The sequence below is a fragment of the Sardina pilchardus genome, chromosome 6 (assembly GCF_963854185.1).
Source record: "Sardina pilchardus chromosome 6, fSarPil1.1, whole genome shotgun sequence".
Classification (NCBI taxonomy): Eukaryota; Metazoa; Chordata; class Actinopteri; order Clupeiformes; family Clupeidae; genus Sardina; species Sardina pilchardus.
In genome coordinates, this window is record NC_084999.1 from 12,015,940 (window position 1) to 12,035,481 (window position 19,542).

General features: G+C 48.8%; 2 protein-coding genes and 1 pseudogene across 2 annotated transcripts; 2 read left to right on the forward strand and 1 right to left on the reverse strand.

Moving 5' to 3' along the window:
• The first annotated feature begins 141 nt into the window (after positions 1-141).
• Positions 142-8,152, forward strand: LOC134082320 (uncharacterized). The gene is made up of 10 exons (XM_062537968.1): positions 142-193; positions 441-515; positions 613-1,169; positions 1,257-1,426; positions 1,567-1,733; positions 1,845-4,281; positions 6,587-6,751; positions 6,843-6,978; positions 7,059-7,422; positions 7,514-8,152. Exons 2-10 carry the CDS (start codon positions 456-458, stop codon positions 8,150-8,152), a joined length of 4,695 nt encoding a protein of 1,564 aa, XP_062393952.1. The 5' UTR covers positions 142-193; positions 441-455.
• A 236-nt stretch (positions 8,153-8,388) lies between these two features.
• LOC134082321 (uncharacterized) lies at positions 8,389-12,605 on the forward strand. Its single transcript, XM_062537969.1, has 6 exons — positions 8,389-8,440; positions 8,688-8,762; positions 8,860-9,416; positions 9,504-9,673; positions 9,814-9,980; positions 10,092-12,605. Exons 2-6 carry the CDS (start codon positions 8,703-8,705, stop codon positions 12,603-12,605), a joined length of 3,468 nt encoding a protein of 1,155 aa, XP_062393953.1. The 5' UTR covers positions 8,389-8,440; positions 8,688-8,702.
• Positions 12,606-13,662: 1,057 nt separating this feature from the next.
• On the reverse strand, positions 13,663-13,814 carry LOC134083486 (U1 spliceosomal RNA; annotated as a pseudogene).
• Positions 13,815-19,542: the final 5,728 nt, after the last annotated feature.

The following is a 19,542-nucleotide window of genomic DNA, read 5'->3' on the forward strand; positions in this document are numbered from 1 at the left end:
GTTAATGTCACTACTACACATATCATGTATTAATGCAGAACCTGTATGCAATAAGTTAACATAAAACAGGTGTCAACAAAAGTCTTTGATGTTGTCAGAGGATGCTAGGGATAGAGACAGAGGAGAAGAAGAGGTGTCCAGGCAGGCAGAGACTTCACGGAAGACACACGCAGAAACCCTGTCACCAGTAGCGGTAAGGTCATGTGGCATCATGGACCACAAAGACTATGCTCGGCTAAATGAATGTATTTAAGTCAAGGGTAAATGCTGTGCAATGCAGTAAGGAAGGCACAGATAAAGGGATGGACAGAAGAGCTAGGGAACGCAACTGTGTCACCCCACGTCTCTCCGTACTCTCTGTGAAAGGGTTACAGTTAAAAATCAAAGCAGAGTCAATCAATCAGTAAATGTTTATACTAACACACTGGTCATTTTTAAAGGTTCCCACATCATCCATGCCCCCTCATGCCATCCAGGCCACCCCGCCGGCTGAAGGAGAGGGTGCACTCTCTGAGGTAATGCTTGGACCTGACAAAAACAAGACAGAAAATGATTATTTTTAGTGTGTGCCAAGTGGGTTTCACTTTATTTGTTTGTTTTCTGTACTTTCAGATGAAGTATGAGGGATGGCACAAGATGTGGGAGTCTGGTAGCTACGGTCTGCCCACACCGGATCAACAGTGGCTGAAGGAGGACGAGGAGCGGGGGCTCTTCCAAAAGCCCATGTCTTACGTGGACAAAAACGGGAGAACGCGGTGGAGGAGAATCCTCAAGGATGACCGCATGTGGTTTTTCCCACCCGAGACCCCTGGCGTGGTAGGGGGGAGAGTGCCCTCGGCTGACGGCTTTTTTAAGAGCCGGGTGTTTTTTTGGAGACCAGTGGGGGTGTGGCGGTACGGTCTTCGTTGCCCTAGGCCTGAGTGTCCTGCGAGGGACAAGACCAACGTGTTCCTCTACAGGTGTGGGTACTCGAAGACCGTCCGTCAGATCTGTGACGTGGGGGGCTGGTACTCCATGCTGACGGAGGTTCTGGCCTGCAACGCCTGCCGGAAAGCCGCCAAAGACTCGGAGGAGCACGCCATCGGCCGGTTCCTGTCGTGGGAGGAGGGTGTCTTGCGACAACTGACTCCAGCGCACAGAGCCGTATTTCCGGCCGTGTTAACATTACGGTGAGCATTATTTCACAGTGATTTGAATACTTTATTGACTGTACAATAACACATCTAAGATTGACAGCCAATGTGTTGTGATTTCAGGCGTGGTGTGGACAAGGCGGTGATCCGCCTCCTGAGGGACCGCACCGAGGGGAACACCATGACCAAGGTGTGGAGGCAGGTGATGGAGGGTCATTGTGAGGAGTACCTGCAAAGGAAGGACCTTTACACCACACTCCTCACCCAGTACACGCAACCTGGAACGATAACAAGTAAGTCAGATTGTCATCATACAACAGCACACACAAACTCCATCCATCTTCCTGCTGTCTCCAATGGGCCCTGTAACAAAACAAAAAAAGAGAAATGTTACACACAGTGTATTATTTACACATTTTCTATCCACTTTCAGGCCTCCTGACTCCCCAGTTCCAGCGACCCCCACAGAGGAGAGAGCTACCCTCGCCTAAGCTGCTGCGGAAAGCGTTCCTCATTGCTGAGGCGGAAAACATTGAGGACTACCGCACGCAGATCATGTCCACGTTCGGCAAGGTCCTCAAGTACGACTCCACAAAGAAGGTATTTTTTGTTACACACAATTTACTGTTCAACTGAATCATCAAAAAAATGTACAAATAACACATTTACACATTACTTTGCTTTTTTAAAAAAAATTATTATCATTATTAGATCTGCAAGAAGTTGTCGGGTGACGGCAAGGGCACTGCGGAGTGGTGCACCAACGTGGCCAACGAGCGGGGGCAGATCCTCATCTCCGTCCTGACCTGCGAGGAGTCGTTGGACAAGATGAGGCCGATGGCTGAGGGGCTCATGGCAAGGTATGAGAGGGCAGGAGAGGCACCGCCTGAACTGTTGTACGTGGACCGTGGCTGCTGTCGTGTCCTGGGTGTTTCCTCGGTGGAGCAGCTGTTCAGTGGATGGGCAGAGGCAGGGATGCTCGTTCGTCTGGACGTGTTCCACTGGATTCACCGCTTTGACGCCGCCCTCAGGACCGACCACCACCCCAAGTACGCCCTCTTTAAGTCGGCGTTGTCTGCTGCGGTCTTTGCATACAACAAGGACGACATGGCACTTCTCCTGCACGCGATTCGTGCCGGGCACACAACCAGGTATGCCTCCCTGACCGACGGTGAGCTCATGGAGACGCATGTCACCAAGCGCGACCTGAGCCACTACGTCAGGAGGATCACTGTTGGGGCCCAGGAGACGTTTGCGCGCGTCCAGAGTGCCATCGACATCCTGAAGGGCGGCGCTGGGATGGACGAAAACCAGGTCCATCTCTTCAAAGACGCCGCAGCAGTGGATCACGTGTGGGCCAACCAGCAGAAGCACCTGGAGTGCATCCAGGATCCACCGGGGCGGAACATGTACACCGTGAAGAGGTACGTCATCCGCAACGGTGTGAGGCTTCCGCACTACACCACCGTGAGGGGGAGCAACAGCCTGGAGGGCTTCCACTCCTTCTTGCCCCGCATGATCCCGGGCCCTCACTGTGCTGCCGTACCCTTTCAGGTGTACCTCCTGGCCGGCATCGCTCGCTGGAACTCTGACAGGGAGTCGGCGAGTGTGAGAGGGCAAAAGGGAAGGAGGCACATGGTCTACCGGTCTCCTCTTGTCCACCGCCTGAACCAGCGGTGTCAGGAGCTGTTTGGGGAGGTGGAGGAGGTGAACTACAGGCCTCCTGTTCCAGCTGGTGATGAGCGGATAGGACTGGAGTACCTGTTTGCTCAGTCTGCTGCCGAGCCATTCAGCGCCCCTGACCACTACGTTCAGGCCCGTGAGGCGCTCCAGCAGGCAGAGGACGAAGGAGATGATGAGGTGGAGGAATCCCCAGTGGATGCGGAGGAGGTGGAGGAGGTGGTGGTGGAGGAGGAGGAGGACGGCGATGCAGGCTACACCTCTGACGGTGAGGGTGACACACTAACACCGCTCAGAAAGAACATCTCCCTCACCGACCAGGCCGTGGCTGCCGAGCTCGACCCCTGTGTGGAGGACGTGTGCGGGCCCAGCCATCTGCCGGGGTACGAGCATGTCGAGGAGCTGAGCCGTGTCCTGGTTGGCATTGCCTTGGAGGAGGGGAAGCTTGCCATCACCAACTCCACCAGGCAGAGAGTCATCGCTGCATGGAACAAGCTGGACCTCCACGACAGAAGCATCCAGCAGTTTGACTCCCTGTACTCTGCTCGCTGGGGAAATGCCCTCTTCAGCCGCACAAGTGGCGATCCAGCAGAGTCGGCGTTAGTACAGAAGCTGAAATTCAGCAAGAGGTACTCCGCCGCACATCTGCTGGATTCCAGGAAGAACAGGCTGATGTACTGCATCATCAAGCAGCTCTGGCTCCATCCCAGCTGTGGCGGCAAGGCTCGAGGGTCACCACAGAAACAGCAGATCACCTCCATGTACCAGCGGGTGCAGCAGAGGGTGACTGTGGATGACGCCGAGCTCAGCAGGCTGGGGATTCCAATCCTAAAAGTTAACAGCAAGTGTGTGTCCGAGTTCATCCGCAGACAAGAGGCCTTGTCTGCGAAGAACGTCACGGACCAGGGGTTGGATGTCCTCCGTCGCCACCAGAGCGTAGCGGGTGATGATGACACCGCCACTCAAACCCCTGCACCAGAGTTGCCAGTGGAGAGGCCCCACACCAGCCGACCTCAGGTGGAGTATGAGGTCACGCCATCTTTGGCTGGAACGCGACTGCTCAAAGCCAGAGTCCCCCGCCCCGTCCCCTGCCCCATCCTTCCTAAACCAGCAGCAGTAACGCCATTAAGCCAAACCAGTCTCCAAGCCACCCAGTCCAGTCAGGGAGTGATGCCCGCATCAGTGATACTTACCTTGTCCACGGTGCAGGATCCCACGCCATCCGCTGCCTCGTCCTCGTGGTCCCAGGCTCCCACGGCAACTGCTGCTGCCTCATCCTCGTCACAGGCGTTATCTAGATCAACGATCTATAAAAGAAGACAAGATGAGCGCGCAGGGTCTGGACCGCCACGCCAGATGAAAGCTTACGCCTGTGCCCTCTGCGGCCAGCTCACACAAGGCCACAGAAAGTACAGGAAGAAGACCTTCTGTGAAGCTTCAAAGTCCTCCCCATCAAAGGACTTTTCTGGTCAGACATTTCAGACATTTGGGGACTTTCAGAAGGCAGTTGACAGTCTTTTGGGTCAGTCACAGGCCTCTGAGTGAAGTGTACATACTGTGTATGTGTTACTGTAAATAGTTTTGTATTTTACTTTACCATTGAGTGTGTGTGTTGTGTGGGGCCCAGCGGGCAGTCAAGCCCTTTCAAGCCCTTTCACGCACTCCTGTAACACTTGGGAACCAGGGACGGACACACGCACCTATCTCAAGCACTCAGGGACACACACACACAAACAGATATACACAGTTTCTGTCCTAAAGCTGCAGTGTACTTTACTGCTTTGACCATGCACTGAAGTGGTCAGCCAGTTCTTTTGTTTCCGTTCTCTGTCAATGGTTACCTATTGATGTCTTTCCAAAGACACTAGTGCTAAGGCACTGCACTATAGTGTTTTCCTTGGCTATATTATGCACTTGGGTCAATAAAGAGACCTGATTTACAATAACAGTGTGTTGTGGTACTGTCATAAGCCAATAAATACAATATGGCATGTTTTTACCTGATTTTATTGTTCAACAAACCATTTCACTGCACTGTAGTGTTTTCCCTGGCTATATTGTGCACTTGGGTCAATAAAAAGACCTGATTTACAGTAACAGTGTGTTGTGGTACTTTAATTAGTCAATGAATACAATATTGCATGCTTTTAACTGATTTTATTTTTCAACAAACCATTTTTTGCAGCATACAGTAGGGTGGAACGTTCAGATTGGGCCTATTGGGCCTTTATTTAGATAAAACTAATGAAAATAAGCGTATTACATAGTTATAGCTCATAATCCGCAGCATCAGCACCACTACTCAATGACACAAATGACGTCATTTTTAACAAATCATTTTTTGCTCAAATGTTTCATCACAGTGCAGCTTTTGGTTTATCAATGTAGAATTTGATATTCAGCATCACTAATTATGAAAAATTATATCAAAAAAGTTTTAAAAGGGTCAGAAAACGTGTGGTACCCATGATACACCATGCAGGTCACCTGACAGCCAGTTCCACTCTGTTGACAGCCCAGGAACCTATAGGAAACAAATGCAAATTAGCTATTACATCACCAGGGACCTTTTTTCAACCTTTTCACCCTTGTCCAATCAAGTCTTGTATTTGTCTTACAGTCTAAATCAAAATTTGCACTTCGTATGGCCCCATCGCCGTTCGCAGAAGTCGGCGCCAACGGTGTGCAATCAAACTCTAGACTGTAGACTGTAGACGGGCTTTCGGGCGCTGCGATTGGACCGGAGGCGGTGGTGTGTCTAGAGTTTGGCCAATCGGCAGCGTTCGGCCAGGCTCTCTGGCCAATCGGAGCGCGGCGGCCGGCTCGGAACTCTAGACTGTGGAAAAGCCGGCTTCGACAGCTGCCATCGAGAGCCGGTGAAGATCGCTACTTCCGTGAAGTGTTTTTTCGTATTTAAGGTGAGTGATCGTCATAACACGCTTGGGTTGTACCTCCGTTGGTGGAGAAATAATAAAATCTGTCATGCCAAGGCACGAACGTAACGCGATCGCCGGTTTTCGGCCATTTAAACCGGCATCGCCTATAGCGGTGGCTGGCCAGTCGAGGTTAGTGATAGCGTCCGTGCCTCTCTATGCAATCTCAGACCAGATAAATGACTTTAATTGTCATATTTCATGTGCCACTTGGGTGTTCTTTCCCACGGATACCGTACATGACCGGTTTCCGTACACTGCCATTGATTAAAATGACACTTTGGCCGGTAGCAGCTAGCGGTGTAAACTATCGTTTCTCCCGGTCCGAAAATAGCCTAGAGTGGGAAAATGTTACTCTAAGGACTGTATTTGTAGTGTCAGCATGCCGCAACCTGTTTTATCCACCAACTTACGATTTAAAAAATCAACATTATGTTCATTAGATGCCGTAGTACTTGGCCGTGAACTGCGAGCTAGAGTCTAGACTTCTGATTGCTGATTGGATTAGTGTCTAGAGTTCACAGTGGCGAGTCTTCGCTGATTGGTTGTCGGCTGTCCCCCTCACCCCTCGCTGACGCTGTAGGCTATTTTCGGCGCTGTAGGTTATTTATAGCTGTACTATTAACTCTGCAGGCTATTTTTGGCGTTGTAGGCTATCGCTGCACTATTTACTTCTGATTTTATTTTCCTTTTAGGGCAGATTAAAAATTATTAAAGTATTACCTACTGCGTAATTACAGGTCAATGACATTTAACCTTACTTAACCTGGGTCAAGGGATAATGGGGGAGGGGAGGATTTGTCACACGAAGCACTCTGAGTTTACTGCTTGTCTTCACAGCAATGGACCCTCTGATGCCTGTCCTGTCCATTTTGGACAAGACAGTGCCGAAAGATAGGCAACAATGCCTCCTAAGGGCATCTAAGGAGGCCAAAGCTATTAGGCAGCCCCATCTGACACAAGGGGACGATGGGTTAAGAGATCCCAAAACAGCTTTGGAAGAAGGTAAATAGTTATGAGTCATAGATGTGTTTACATCCAGCCATGGTAATTAAAAGCAGGGCACTAGAACCATTTGTGCTTACCTCGTCTTCAGCTAAGAGGAGGTGCCGGATGGTCACTCCAGACCCCACCGAGGTGCAGTGCCTGGGCCAGCTGGTGCTGACCTTTGGGAAATACAGTGGGAAGAGTTTCAGGTGGCTGGCAGAAAATGATGTGGGGTACATTAAATAGTAAGTATGTCACAGTAATTAGTATTACAGTGTCTATGGCTGTGTATTCCGCAAAATAACACTGTGATTTAATGCTTTAGTGTCCTTGATCGCCATATCAAGGAGTGCCGCCATCCTGAAAGGGGTCCCATTAATGACCAGTGGGTCAAAGACCATCTTGTGCAGTATGTGCAGCTGTTCCCTGCCATTTCCTGCCACCTGGAGGTAAATGTAGACCGGGCGATCTACGGACAGGGCCGCTTTAGGTCCTTTACCTTCCAGGAGATGTGGCAGTGGCACAGTCTGCACAAACGCCTGCACGCCGACCCCCAAGCTGGCAGCGATCATGAGCGGCGGATGGCCCTGGAGGCACACACCTCCGTGAAACAGTGGCTGGCCATGAAGGAGGAGGACATCAGCGCCAAGTCCTTGAAGAGGTTCAGGCAGTATATCCTTGACAAGGAGGTAAGTTAGGCCCTGTTTGTATATATATAAAAAAAAGTACAGTGCATTATCAAAATAAACTTCAAAGCTTGAATTCAACTGTATATTACAGAAACATCAACAGGATACGGCTGCCTCTTCCAGCGCCCCCAAGGCCTCTGCTGCTGCGTCTGCCTCCATCTCCACAGCCCCCGCAGCTGTGTCCACCACTGCCATGGTCCATCCAGCCCCCGCAGCTGTGTCCACCACTGCCATGGTCCATCCAGCCCCCGCAGCTGTGTCCACCACTGCCATGGTCCATCCAGCCCCCGCAGCTGTGTCCACCACTGCCATGGTCCATCCAGCCCCCGCAGCTGTGTCCACCACTGCCATGGTCCATCCAGCCCCCGCAGCTGTCTCCGCCTCAGCTTTCAAGGCCCCTGCAGCTGTCTTCGCCTCAGCATTCAGGCCCGCTGCTGCTGTGTCCACCACTGCCGCCAAGGCCTCTGCTGCTGCGCTTTTCACCACCTCCAAGGGCAAGGGCTCTGCCAAAGCCTCTGCCACCACCTCCAAGGGCAAGGGCTCTTCCAAAGCCTCTGCCACCACCTCCAAAGGCAAGGGCTCTGCCGCTGTGTCTGCCATCTCCTCCAAGCCAACATCTGCTCCAGCTGTGTTCGCCTCTGTCCACGCCTCCTCCTTGTCATCGGATGATGATGATGATGATGCTCTGATGGTGGAAGCTCTGGCCACTATTGAAAGACAAGGTATTTGAGTTCATTATCTCCCTTAACAATATCTTAACCATATCTATCAACAGTTGAGACTGAAAGGGACTATTTCAGGCTGTGCTTTCCCATAAAGTCTTGAGTTAATGTCACTACTACACATATCATGTATTAATGCAGAACCTGTATGCAATAAGTTAACATAAAACAGGTGTCAACAAAAGTCTTTGATGTTGTCAGAGGATGCTAGGGATAGAGACAGAGGAGAAGAAGAGGTGTCCAGGCAGGCAGAGACTTCACGGAAGACACACGCAGAAACCCTGTCACCAGTAGCGGTAAGGTCATGTGGCATCATGGACCACAAAGACTATGCTCGGCTAAATGAATGTATTTAAGTCAAGGGTAAATGCTGTGCAATGCAGTAAGGAAGGCACAGATAAAGGGATGGACAGAAGAGCTAGGGAACGCAACTGTGTCACCCCACGTCTCTCCGTACTCTCTGTGAAAGGGTTACAGTTAAAAATCAAAGCAGAGTCAATCAATCAGTAAATGTTTATACTAACACACTGGTCATTTTTAAAGGTTCCCACATCATCCATGCCCCCTCATGCCATCCAGGCCACCCCGCCGGCTGAAGGAGAGGGTGCACTCTCTGAGGTAATGCTTGGACCTGACAAAAACAAGACAGAAAATGATTATTTTTAGTGTGTGCCAAGTGGGTTTCACTTTATTTGTTTGTTTTCTGTACTTTCAGATGAAGTATGAGGGATGGCACAAGATGTGGGAGTCTGGTAGCTACGGTCTGCCCACACCGGATCAACAGTGGCTGAAGGAGGACGAGGAGCGGGGGCTCTTCCAAAAGCCCATGTCTTACGTGGACAAAAACGGGAGAACGCGGTGGAGGAGAATCCTCAAGGATGACCGCATGTGGTTTTTCCCACCCGAGACCCCTGGCGTGGTAGGGGGGAGAGTGCCCTCGGCTGACGGCTTTTTTAAGAGCCGGGTGTTTTTTTGGAGACCAGTGGGGGTGTGGCGGTACGGTCTTCGTTGCCCTAGGCCTGAGTGTCCTGCGAGGGACAAGACCAACGTGTTCCTCTACAGGTGTGGGTACTCGAAGACCGTCCGTCAGATCTGTGACGTGGGGGGCTGGTACTCCATGCTGACGGAGGTTCTGGCCTGCAACGCCTGCCGGAAAGCCGCCAAAGACTCGGAGGAGCACGCCATCGGCCGGTTCCTGTCGTGGGAGGAGGGTGTCTTGCGACAACTGACTCCAGCGCACAGAGCCGTATTTCCGGCCGTGTTAACATTACGGTGAGCATTATTTCACAGTGATTTGAATACTTTATTGACTGTACAATAACACATCTAAGATTGACAGCCAATGTGTTGTGATTTCAGGCGTGGTGTGGACAAGGCGGTGATCCGCCTCCTGAGGGACCGCACCGAGGGGAACACCATGACCAAGGTGTGGAGGCAGGTGATGGAGGGTCATTGTGAGGAGTACCTGCAAAGGAAGGACCTTTACACCACACTCCTCACCCAGTACACGCAACCTGGAACGATAACAAGTAAGTCAGATTGTCATCATACAACAGCACACACAAACTCCATCCATCTTCCTGCTGTCTCCAATGGGCCCTGTAACAAAACAAAAAAAGAGAAATGTTACACACAGTGTATTATTTACACATTTTCTATCCACTTTCAGGCCTCCTGACTCCCCAGTTCCAGCGACCCCCACAGAGGAGAGAGCTACCCTCGCCTAAGCTGCTGCGGAAAGCGTTCCTCATTGCTGAGGCGGAAAACATTGAGGACTACCGCACGCAGATCATGTCCACGTTCGGCAAGGTCCTCAAGTACGACTCCACAAAGAAGGTATTTTTTGTTACACACAATTTACTGTTCAACTGAATCATCAAAAAAATGTACAAATAACACATTTACACATTACTTTGCTTTTTTAAAAAAAATTATTATCATTATTAGATCTGCAAGAAGTTGTCGGGTGACGGCAAGGGCACTGCGGAGTGGTGCACCAACGTGGCCAACGAGCGGGGGCAGATCCTCATCTCCGTCCTGACCTGCGAGGAGTCGTTGGACAAGATGAGGCCGATGGCTGAGGGGCTCATGGCAAGGTATGAGAGGGCAGGAGAGGCACCGCCTGAACTGTTGTACGTGGACCGTGGCTGCTGTCGTGTCCTGGGTGTTTCCTCGGTGGAGCAGCTGTTCAGTGGATGGGCAGAGGCAGGGATGCTCGTTCGTCTGGACGTGTTCCACTGGATTCACCGCTTTGACGCCGCCCTCAGGACCGACCACCACCCCAAGTACGCCCTCTTTAAGTCGGCGTTGTCTGCTGCGGTCTTTGCATACAACAAGGACGACATGGCACTTCTCCTGCACGCGATTCGTGCCGGGCACACAACCAGGTATGCCTCCCTGACCGACGGTGAGCTCATGGAGACGCATGTCACCAAGCGCGACCTGAGCCACTACGTCAGGAGGATCACTGTTGGGGCCCAGGAGACGTTTGCGCGCGTCCAGAGTGCCATCGACATCCTGAAGGGCGGCGCTGGGATGGACGAAAACCAGGTCCATCTCTTCAAAGACGCCGCAGCAGTGGATCACGTGTGGGCCAACCAGCAGAAGCACCTGGAGTGCATCCAGGATCCACCGGGGCGGAACATGTACACCGTGAAGAGGTACGTCATCCGCAACGGTGTGAGGCTTCCGCACTACACCACCGTGAGGGGGAGCAACAGCCTGGAGGGCTTCCACTCCTTCTTGCCCCGCATGATCCCGGGCCCTCACTGTGCTGCCGTACCCTTTCAGGTGTACCTCCTGGCCGGCATCGCTCGCTGGAACTCTGACAGGGAGTCGGCGAGTGTGAGAGGGCAAAAGGGAAGGAGGCACATGGTCTACCGGTCTCCTCTTGTCCACCGCCTGAACCAGCGGTGTCAGGAGCTGTTTGGGGAGGTGGAGGAGGTGAACTACAGGCCTCCTGTTCCAGCTGGTGATGAGCGGATAGGACTGGAGTACCTGTTTGCTCAGTCTGCTGCCGAGCCATTCAGCGCCCCTGACCACTACGTTCAGGCCCGTGAGGCGCTCCAGCAGGCAGAGGACGAAGGAGATGATGAGGTGGAGGAATCCCCAGTGGATGCGGAGGAGGTGGAGGAGGTGGTGGTGGAGGAGGAGGAGGACGGCGATGCAGGCTACACCTCTGACGGTGAGGGTGACACACTAACACCGCTCAGAAAGAACATCTCCCTCACCGACCAGGCCGTGGCTGCCGAGCTCGACCCCTGTGTGGAGGACGTGTGCGGGCCCAGCCATCTGCCGGGGTACGAGCATGTCGAGGAGCTGAGCCGTGTCCTGGTTGGCATTGCCTTGGAGGAGGGGAAGCTTGCCATCACCAACTCCACCAGGCAGAGAGTCATCGCTGCATGGAACAAGCTGGACCTCCACGACAGAAGCATCCAGCAGTTTGACTCCCTGTACTCTGCTCGCTGGGGAAATGCCCTCTTCAGCCGCACAAGTGGCGATCCAGCAGAGTCGGCGTTAGTACAGAAGCTGAAATTCAGCAAGAGGTACTCCGCCGCACATCTGCTGGATTCCAGGAAGAACAGGCTGATGTACTGCATCATCAAGCAGCTCTGGCTCCATCCCAGCTGTGGCGGCAAGGCTCGAGGGTCACCACAGAAACAGCAGATCACCTCCATGTACCAGCGGGTGCAGCAGAGGGTGACTGTGGATGACGCCGAGCTCAGCAGGCTGGGGATTCCAATCCTAAAAGTTAACAGCAAGTGTGTGTCCGAGTTCATCCGCAGACAAGAGGCCTTGTCTGCGAAGAACGTCACGGACCAGGGGTTGGATGTCCTCCGTCGCCACCAGAGCGTAGCGGGTGATGATGACACCGCCACTCAAACCCCTGCACCAGAGTTGCCAGTGGAGAGGCCCCACACCAGCCGACCTCAGGTGGAGTATGAGGTCACGCCATCTTTGGCTGGAACGCGACTGCTCAAAGCCAGAGTCCCCCGCCCCGTCCCCTGCCCCATCCTTCCTAAACCAGCAGCAGTAACGCCATTAAGCCAAACCAGTCTCCAAGCCACCCAGTCCAGTCAGGGAGTGATGCCCGCATCAGTGATACTTACCTTGTCCACGGTGCAGGATCCCACGCCATCCGCTGCCTCGTCCTCGTGGTCCCAGGCTCCCACGGCAACTGCTGCTGCCTCATCCTCGTCACAGGCGTTATCTAGATCAACGATCTATAAAAGAAGACAAGATGAGCGCGCAGGGTCTGGACCGCCACGCCAGATGAAAGCTTACGCCTGTGCCCTCTGCGGCCAGCTCACACAAGGCCACAGAAAGTACAGGAAGAAGACCTTCTGTGAAGCTTCAAAGTCCTCCCCATCAAAGGACTTTTCTGGTCAGACATTTCAGACATTTGGGGACTTTCAGAAGGCAGTTGACAGTCTTTTGGGTCAGTCACAGGCCTCTGAGTGAAGTGTACATACTGTGTATGTGTTACTGTAAATAGTTTTGTATTTTACTTTACCATTGAGTGTGTGTGTTGTGTGGGGCCCAGCGGGCAGTCAAGCCCTTTCAAGCCCTTTCACGCACTCCTGTAACACTTGGGAACCAGGGACGGACACACGCACCTATCTCAAGCACTCAGGGACACACACACACAAACAGATATACACAGTTTCTGTCCTAAAGCTGCAGTGTACTTTACTGCTTTGACCATGCACTGAAGTGGTCAGCCAGTTCTTTTGTTTCCGTTCTCTGTCAATGGTTACCTATTGATGTCTTTCCAAAGACACTAGTGCTAAGGCACTGCACTATAGTGTTTTCCTTGGCTATATTATGCACTTGGGTCAATAAAGAGACCTGATTTACAATAACAGTGTGTTGTGGTACTGTCATAAGCCAATAAATACAATATGGCATGTTTTTACCTGATTTTATTGTTCAACAAACCATTTCACTGCACTGTAGTGTTTTCCCTGGCTATATTGTGCACTTGGGTCAATAAAAAGACCTGATTTACAGTAACAGTGTGTTGTGGTACTTTAATTAGTCAATGAATACAATATTGCATGCTTTTAACTGATTTTATTTTTCAACAAACCATTTTTTGCAGCATACAGTAGGGTGGAACGTTCAGATTGGGCCTATTGGGCCTTTATTTAGATAAAACTAATGAAAATAAGCGTATTACATAGTTATAGCTCATAATCCGCAGCATCAGCACCACTACTCAATGACACAAATGACGTCATTTTTAACAAATCATTTTTTGCTCAAATGTTTCATCACAGTGCAGCTTTTGGTTTATCAATGTAGAATTTGATATTCAGCATCACTAATTATGAAAAATTATATCAAAAAAGTTTTAAAAGGGTCAGAAAACGTGTGGTACCCATGATACACCATGCAGGTCACCTGACAGCCAGTTCCACTCTGTTGACAGCCCAGGAACCTATAGGAAACAAATGCAAATTAGCTATTACATCACCAGGGACCTTTTTTCAACCTTTTCACCCTTGTCCAATCAAGTCTTGTATTTGTCTTACAGTCTAAATCAAAATTTGCACTTCGTATGGCCCCATCGCCGTTCGCAGGGGTCAGCACAACCGGAGTGCAATGGCTGAGCCTCGCCCTGGGTGAACCACCTTCTTGATCATGGTATCTCCCCTGCCAGGTAAGTATGAGTTGCTACTGGCAAGCGAGGGTACTAGACTAAGTGACATACAATTCACATATGCGTTATGCTATAGATCTGGTTACAACAAAACACACAGAACAATAATACATTCACAGACACTAGATGTCTGGTGAATGTATCAAACAAAAAGTATGTGGTGGTGTTTGAAATAAAACAGAAAACAAAAATTCCATTCTGGTTTTACCATGATGCACCAGCCATCATGACGTAGTCCACAGCCTACGCAAAGCAACCCATGTGATCATCTTGAGGAAACAGCAGACAAAGTAAATTGTCCTGTCCTGAACTGTACGATTGGTATACACCTTTATACAACACGAGGCAACACAAGGCACCTCCAGCGCACTACCAGCACACACATTCCGCCATTATGGGTTTTTTGTTTTGTTTTGTTTTGTTTTAGAAATGGTCAGGAGGATTAGATCACTGAACTTTGTGTGTCAGATAGCAGTCAAGCTAGCAGCATGCATAGCCTATTGTTCATATTCAGACATTGTGTTATTGTAATAATACATCAGCCTATGAAAGGATGGGGCACTTCTAATAATAATATGAATGTAAACGTTTATATTGTGCCACAGGTGAATAAATACACGTATTTCTACATGCTGAAATATAATGGAATGTTTTCAAACTATTACAACCGGAAATGGGGTGGTCCATCTCTTAAACGGTCCGACTAGCCTTCGCAACCAGCTTAACGATGGTTCCGACCTGTCACGCACCTACGGTTTTTATAACTGGTTGTTAAAAGCTACAGGTCTAAAATACTGTGTTGCACTACATAATGTAAAACTTACAAAAAAGGAGACAGACAAATAAATATATAAAACAACAAATGAACGGATCATTTTCTGTATTAGTAAGGTAACCCAATAATATGTCAGTGGCCCTTGAAGCCAACCTAGCCCGTTATAGGCTACAGAGAGGAGAAAAATGTGTTCTAACTAGACATGCGGCAGGCTTTAACATGTTGTATGATGAATTAATCTCAACGGCGATTCGTAGCGAAATTCCAAATAAATTACAAGCTAATAGCGTAGTTGTAAGCCTGATTCTTCCATTCATTTGTTACACTAATTTCAAATGCTGTTGAGTTCACTTTTCCAAAATAATAACGAGGTTACGAAAGGCTTTCCCGGTGGAGCGCTGAAAGTGTTGCAGCGGCATCGTCTGTTTTATTCTGCTTCTGACATCTTCACTCCGACACTGAATATCTTGTTTGCCCAATACACACGCATAAATATTCCTTTATCGCAACGTAACTTTAGTGATTAACTAGGTGCAACACCCAACCGGGTAGACACATTCACACACACCTGAGTTACCTGAACAGCCTATGATGGGTGGTGCTAACAGTCAAACACGATAGATTTAAAATATGGTACTGGTAGGGGTTCTCAATGTTTTTGGTTCCAAGGACCCCTTTTAGGTGATAACATTTTCCGAGGACCCCCTTATAACCTTAACAGTTAACCATTCGTATTCTCTGAAGTTGTGGCTGGGTCCACTATCCCAAGTTGATGTGGGTAGGACCAAATAGACATAATTTGCTTGTTTTATGGGTGAAAAGAGTATCATCTTTTTAAAATGTTAACTTTATCATTTCAAGCAAATGATTTCGCGGACCCCTTGCCTATGGTTCACGGACCCCAAGGGGTCCCCGGACCCCACTTTGAGAACCACTACTAGTTAAAACAATGCTCAGCGGACAAGCATAGATTAATCAGTCAAAGAACTGCAAAGAAAACCCCAGCCCGTATGCAGGCCACCGATGTTTGGCCACGCACAACCATCCGAACAGGATGAAGTTACTTGGCTTGGTTATGACTACTGAACACCACGTAGCTACTAATGGTATTAGCCTACAAAGCAACTAGCTAGCCTACTTATAAAGTCACACATTTCATCTTTGCGACTGGCACTGTCACGTACCATTAGTGTTTGACAAGAGGACACAAGTACACCAAAGATTACACCCGCAAAACCAAACAGCAAAAAAAGACGGGCAAATTGCTGGAGTGCTGTCGAGTGCGAAAACATTGTCTAACGTAGGCTAACTGCTAACCCAAGTTGATTCGGAACCGTATGCTAGGCTACTCCTTTAGGACAAAATGTAGGCTAGGCTTTGCGTGTAATTTAACAAATGAATGTAGGCAATAAAAGCAATGCAAGAAACATTAGGCTACAGCCCTTACCTTAAAGTATTCCTTGTACTATAGCCATTCATTTTACTAGCCTACGTATAGGCCTATTCCACACAGGATCCAACAGGTCACACGAAGCGCACATGTAGCCTAGTCCCGCGCAGTCTTTGACCTTGCAGTATGATGAATAATACTGTGATACTCCAGACACTTGAGGCAAAGTGTCTCTGCTTGAGGGAAACGTCAGAGCTTTATTTATTAAGCAAATAGCAACCGAGTTGCTGTTACAGCCACAACTCACGCTTATATCAGTGCAATCCACCGCACCTAACTCTATGTCCAACGTCACTCTCGGAACCGCACACGCACACATGTAAACTTCCCATGAGACAGCACAATTTGCATGACACGGCAAGTGAAGTGCGCTGTGTCATGCTGCCACCTAGTGGTTATGGAATATATAACACCCATTTTTTAAAAAAATAATAACCACTAGATGGCAGCATGACACAGCGCACTTCACTTGCCGTGTCATGCAAATTGCGCTGATAGCAAACTCTTTGCTGTGTCATGCTGCCATCTAGTGGTTACGGAATATTTAACACCCATTATTATGATTGTAAAAGCCGCGCTATTGAAAATCGGCAAGAAGTCCTTTGGGTGATCCATGTAATAAAGTGTTTTTACTTTTATACTTCGTTCCTTTATGAATAGTGGTGTATTATTAAGGTACCCTTTTGAATGTCATTACTCTGACATTTAAGAAATAACGTCTGCCGTTTTTGGTGACGCCGGGTCAAAACAGGAGATCACGGATGTAATGTTTTTGTTCTCTCCATGTTGCGATAATACAATTTAATAATTCTCTAGGTTTGTAATTTTTAAGAAATAAAGACAACAACCACTATTCAGTGTAATCAGAATCAGAATCATCTTGGCTTGCATAAACAAACAAGGAATTTATTTGACTGCAGTTAATCTTTGCTCTCAAGTACAACACTCAACAATAACATAGAAAAACAGTAAGAATATAATAAGGTCAGTAAGGCTATGTATAAAAATAAATACAGTAGGTACTACATTTACAAATAAATAGATGCTATGGGTGGGATAGGGTAATGCAATTGTCCGGAGGGGGAGTGTGGCCTTGTTGTCCCTGTCAAGGTTGCCATGGTCGTGGACACAACAGGCACAAGCAAGACGCAGGATGCAATTGAAAGAGGGTGGGAATAGTGCAGTATCAGTATAGACTGAGGTTTAAGATTAAATATAAATATAGTGCAAGGCAGTTCAGTGCAATTATCATGTATTCATAACAACTGATGTGCACATGATATGAGGTAGATGAGCAGAACAGTTGATTGACTTGTTATGAGGGTGGGTGCTGTGTCTGAATGTTCAACAGAGTGACAGCTTGAGGGAAGAAGCTATCTTTGTGGCGTCTGGTTTTGGCAAACAGTGCCCTGTATCATCGCCCAGAGGGAAGGAGGTTGAACAGTTTGTGACCAGGATGTGAGGGGTCTGTAGAGATTTTTGCTGCCCTTTCCCTGACCCTGGACCGGTAAAGGTCCTGGAGGGAAAGAAGGTCAGTTCCAATAATCCTCTCTGTAGCCCTTATTGTCCGTTGCAGTCTGGCTCTGTCTCGTTTGGTGGCTGACCCAAACCAGACGGTGATGGGGGTGCAGATGAATGATCGCTGAGAAGAAAGTGGTCAGCAGCTCCCTATAGGCATATTAAACTTCCTTAACTGTCTCAGAAAGTATTACCTCTGCTGGGCCTTCTGGATAGTGTCAGTGTGGGGAGACCATTTTAGGCCCTGTGAGGTGGTTGATCCCATGAACCTAAAGGAATCCACATTGGGCACTGTGTCGTGATAATGGGTGCTTTTCAAACCTGCAGGAAAAGTCGTTCAGGTCATCAGCCAGCCTGGGACTTTCTGTAGGGCGGGGGGATGGTCTCTTGTAGTTTGTGACCTGTTGCAGGCCTTTCCAAACTGATACAGGGTCGTTTGCTTCTCACTGTAGCTTCTTTTAGCTTGATCTCTTTCAACCTTGATCCTTTGTCAGCTTGTTCCTGGCCTGTTTATACAGGTCCTGATCCCCACTCCTGTAGGCCTTCTCTTTGGCTTGACAGCAATGTCTAATTTACTGTGACGGTGTGTTACTTCCAATGTAGATAGATAGATAGATAGATAGATAGATAGATAGATACTTTATTGATCCCCAAGGGAAAATTCAAGGTCCCAGCAGCTTAAGACACCACACACAACATACAATACAACGTAAACAGGAAAATACAAAGCAAATCAACAAATCAACATGACTAAAGGAGCAGTAAAATACTATAGATAAGATGTGCATGAATGTACTGAGGATTGGTACTGTGATCCAGTATGAGGTGTGTGTCAAGTTGGTAGTGCAAATAAGTCCAACAGTGCAACAAGATTAAATTCTAGTGACCAGCAATAAATATGTACAGTACAAAATGTAAGCATAGTAAGTCCAACAGTGCAAGATTAAATTCTAGTGACCAGCAATAAATATGTACAGTACAAAATGTAGCATAGTAATACTAATAACAGTATAGTATAAATATATGGACAATTAAAATAAACCTAACATAGTAATATAAGAATTATAGCAGCAGTGCAAGGATAGTTAGATATGGGTGCAGACATTAGTCCTTGGTCAAATATATGGACAAAGAGAGGGTAGACATGTAAGCCATGCCATGTAAGTGTATAAGAGAGTGGAGGTGCAGATATACTATGCATAGAAGTCCAACTCTCCTTTTCCCTTCAGTGAAGCATTGTATTGTTAGGCCCTGGGTACAAATGACTTCCTCAGTCTGTCTGTTGTGCATGTCATGGAGCGTAGTCTCCAGCTGATCAAGCTCTTCCGCTGTATGATAGTGCTGTAGAGTGGATGACAGTCATTGTCCAGGATGCTGTGTAGCTTAAGGTCCTTTTGTCTGATACTGAAGTGATGCACTCCAGATCAGCTCCCACAACAGAGCCAGCCTTCCTTACCAGCCTGTCTAGTCGCCCAGCATCCCTCTTCTTAGTGCTTCCTCCCCAGCATGCTACAGCATAGAAGAGGACGCTGGCAACAACAGACTGGTAAAACATCCAGAGGAGCTTGCTGCAGACATTGAAGGACTGCAGCCTCCTCAGGAAGTACAGCCTGCTCTGCCCTTTCTTGTATATTGCTTCAGTGTTGACTGACCAGTCCAGTTTATTGTCCAGATGTACGCCCAGGTACTTGTATGTGTTCACCACCTCCACATTGACCTCCTCAATGGTGACTGGCAGCAGAGCAGGCCTAGACCTCCTGAAATCTACCACCATCTCCTTGGTCTTGGCCGTGTTGAGTTGTAGGTGGTTGAGTCTGCACCATTGCACAAAGTCCTCCACCAGGCTCCTGTATTCCTCCTCCTGCCCATCCCTGATACATCCCACAATTGCAGTATTGTCTGAAAACTGTACCAGACTTTTTTAAATAACTTATATACCTTGTTGTTTGACAATTCACTGACCCTCTGGTGTCATAGGCCCCAATAAGCACCC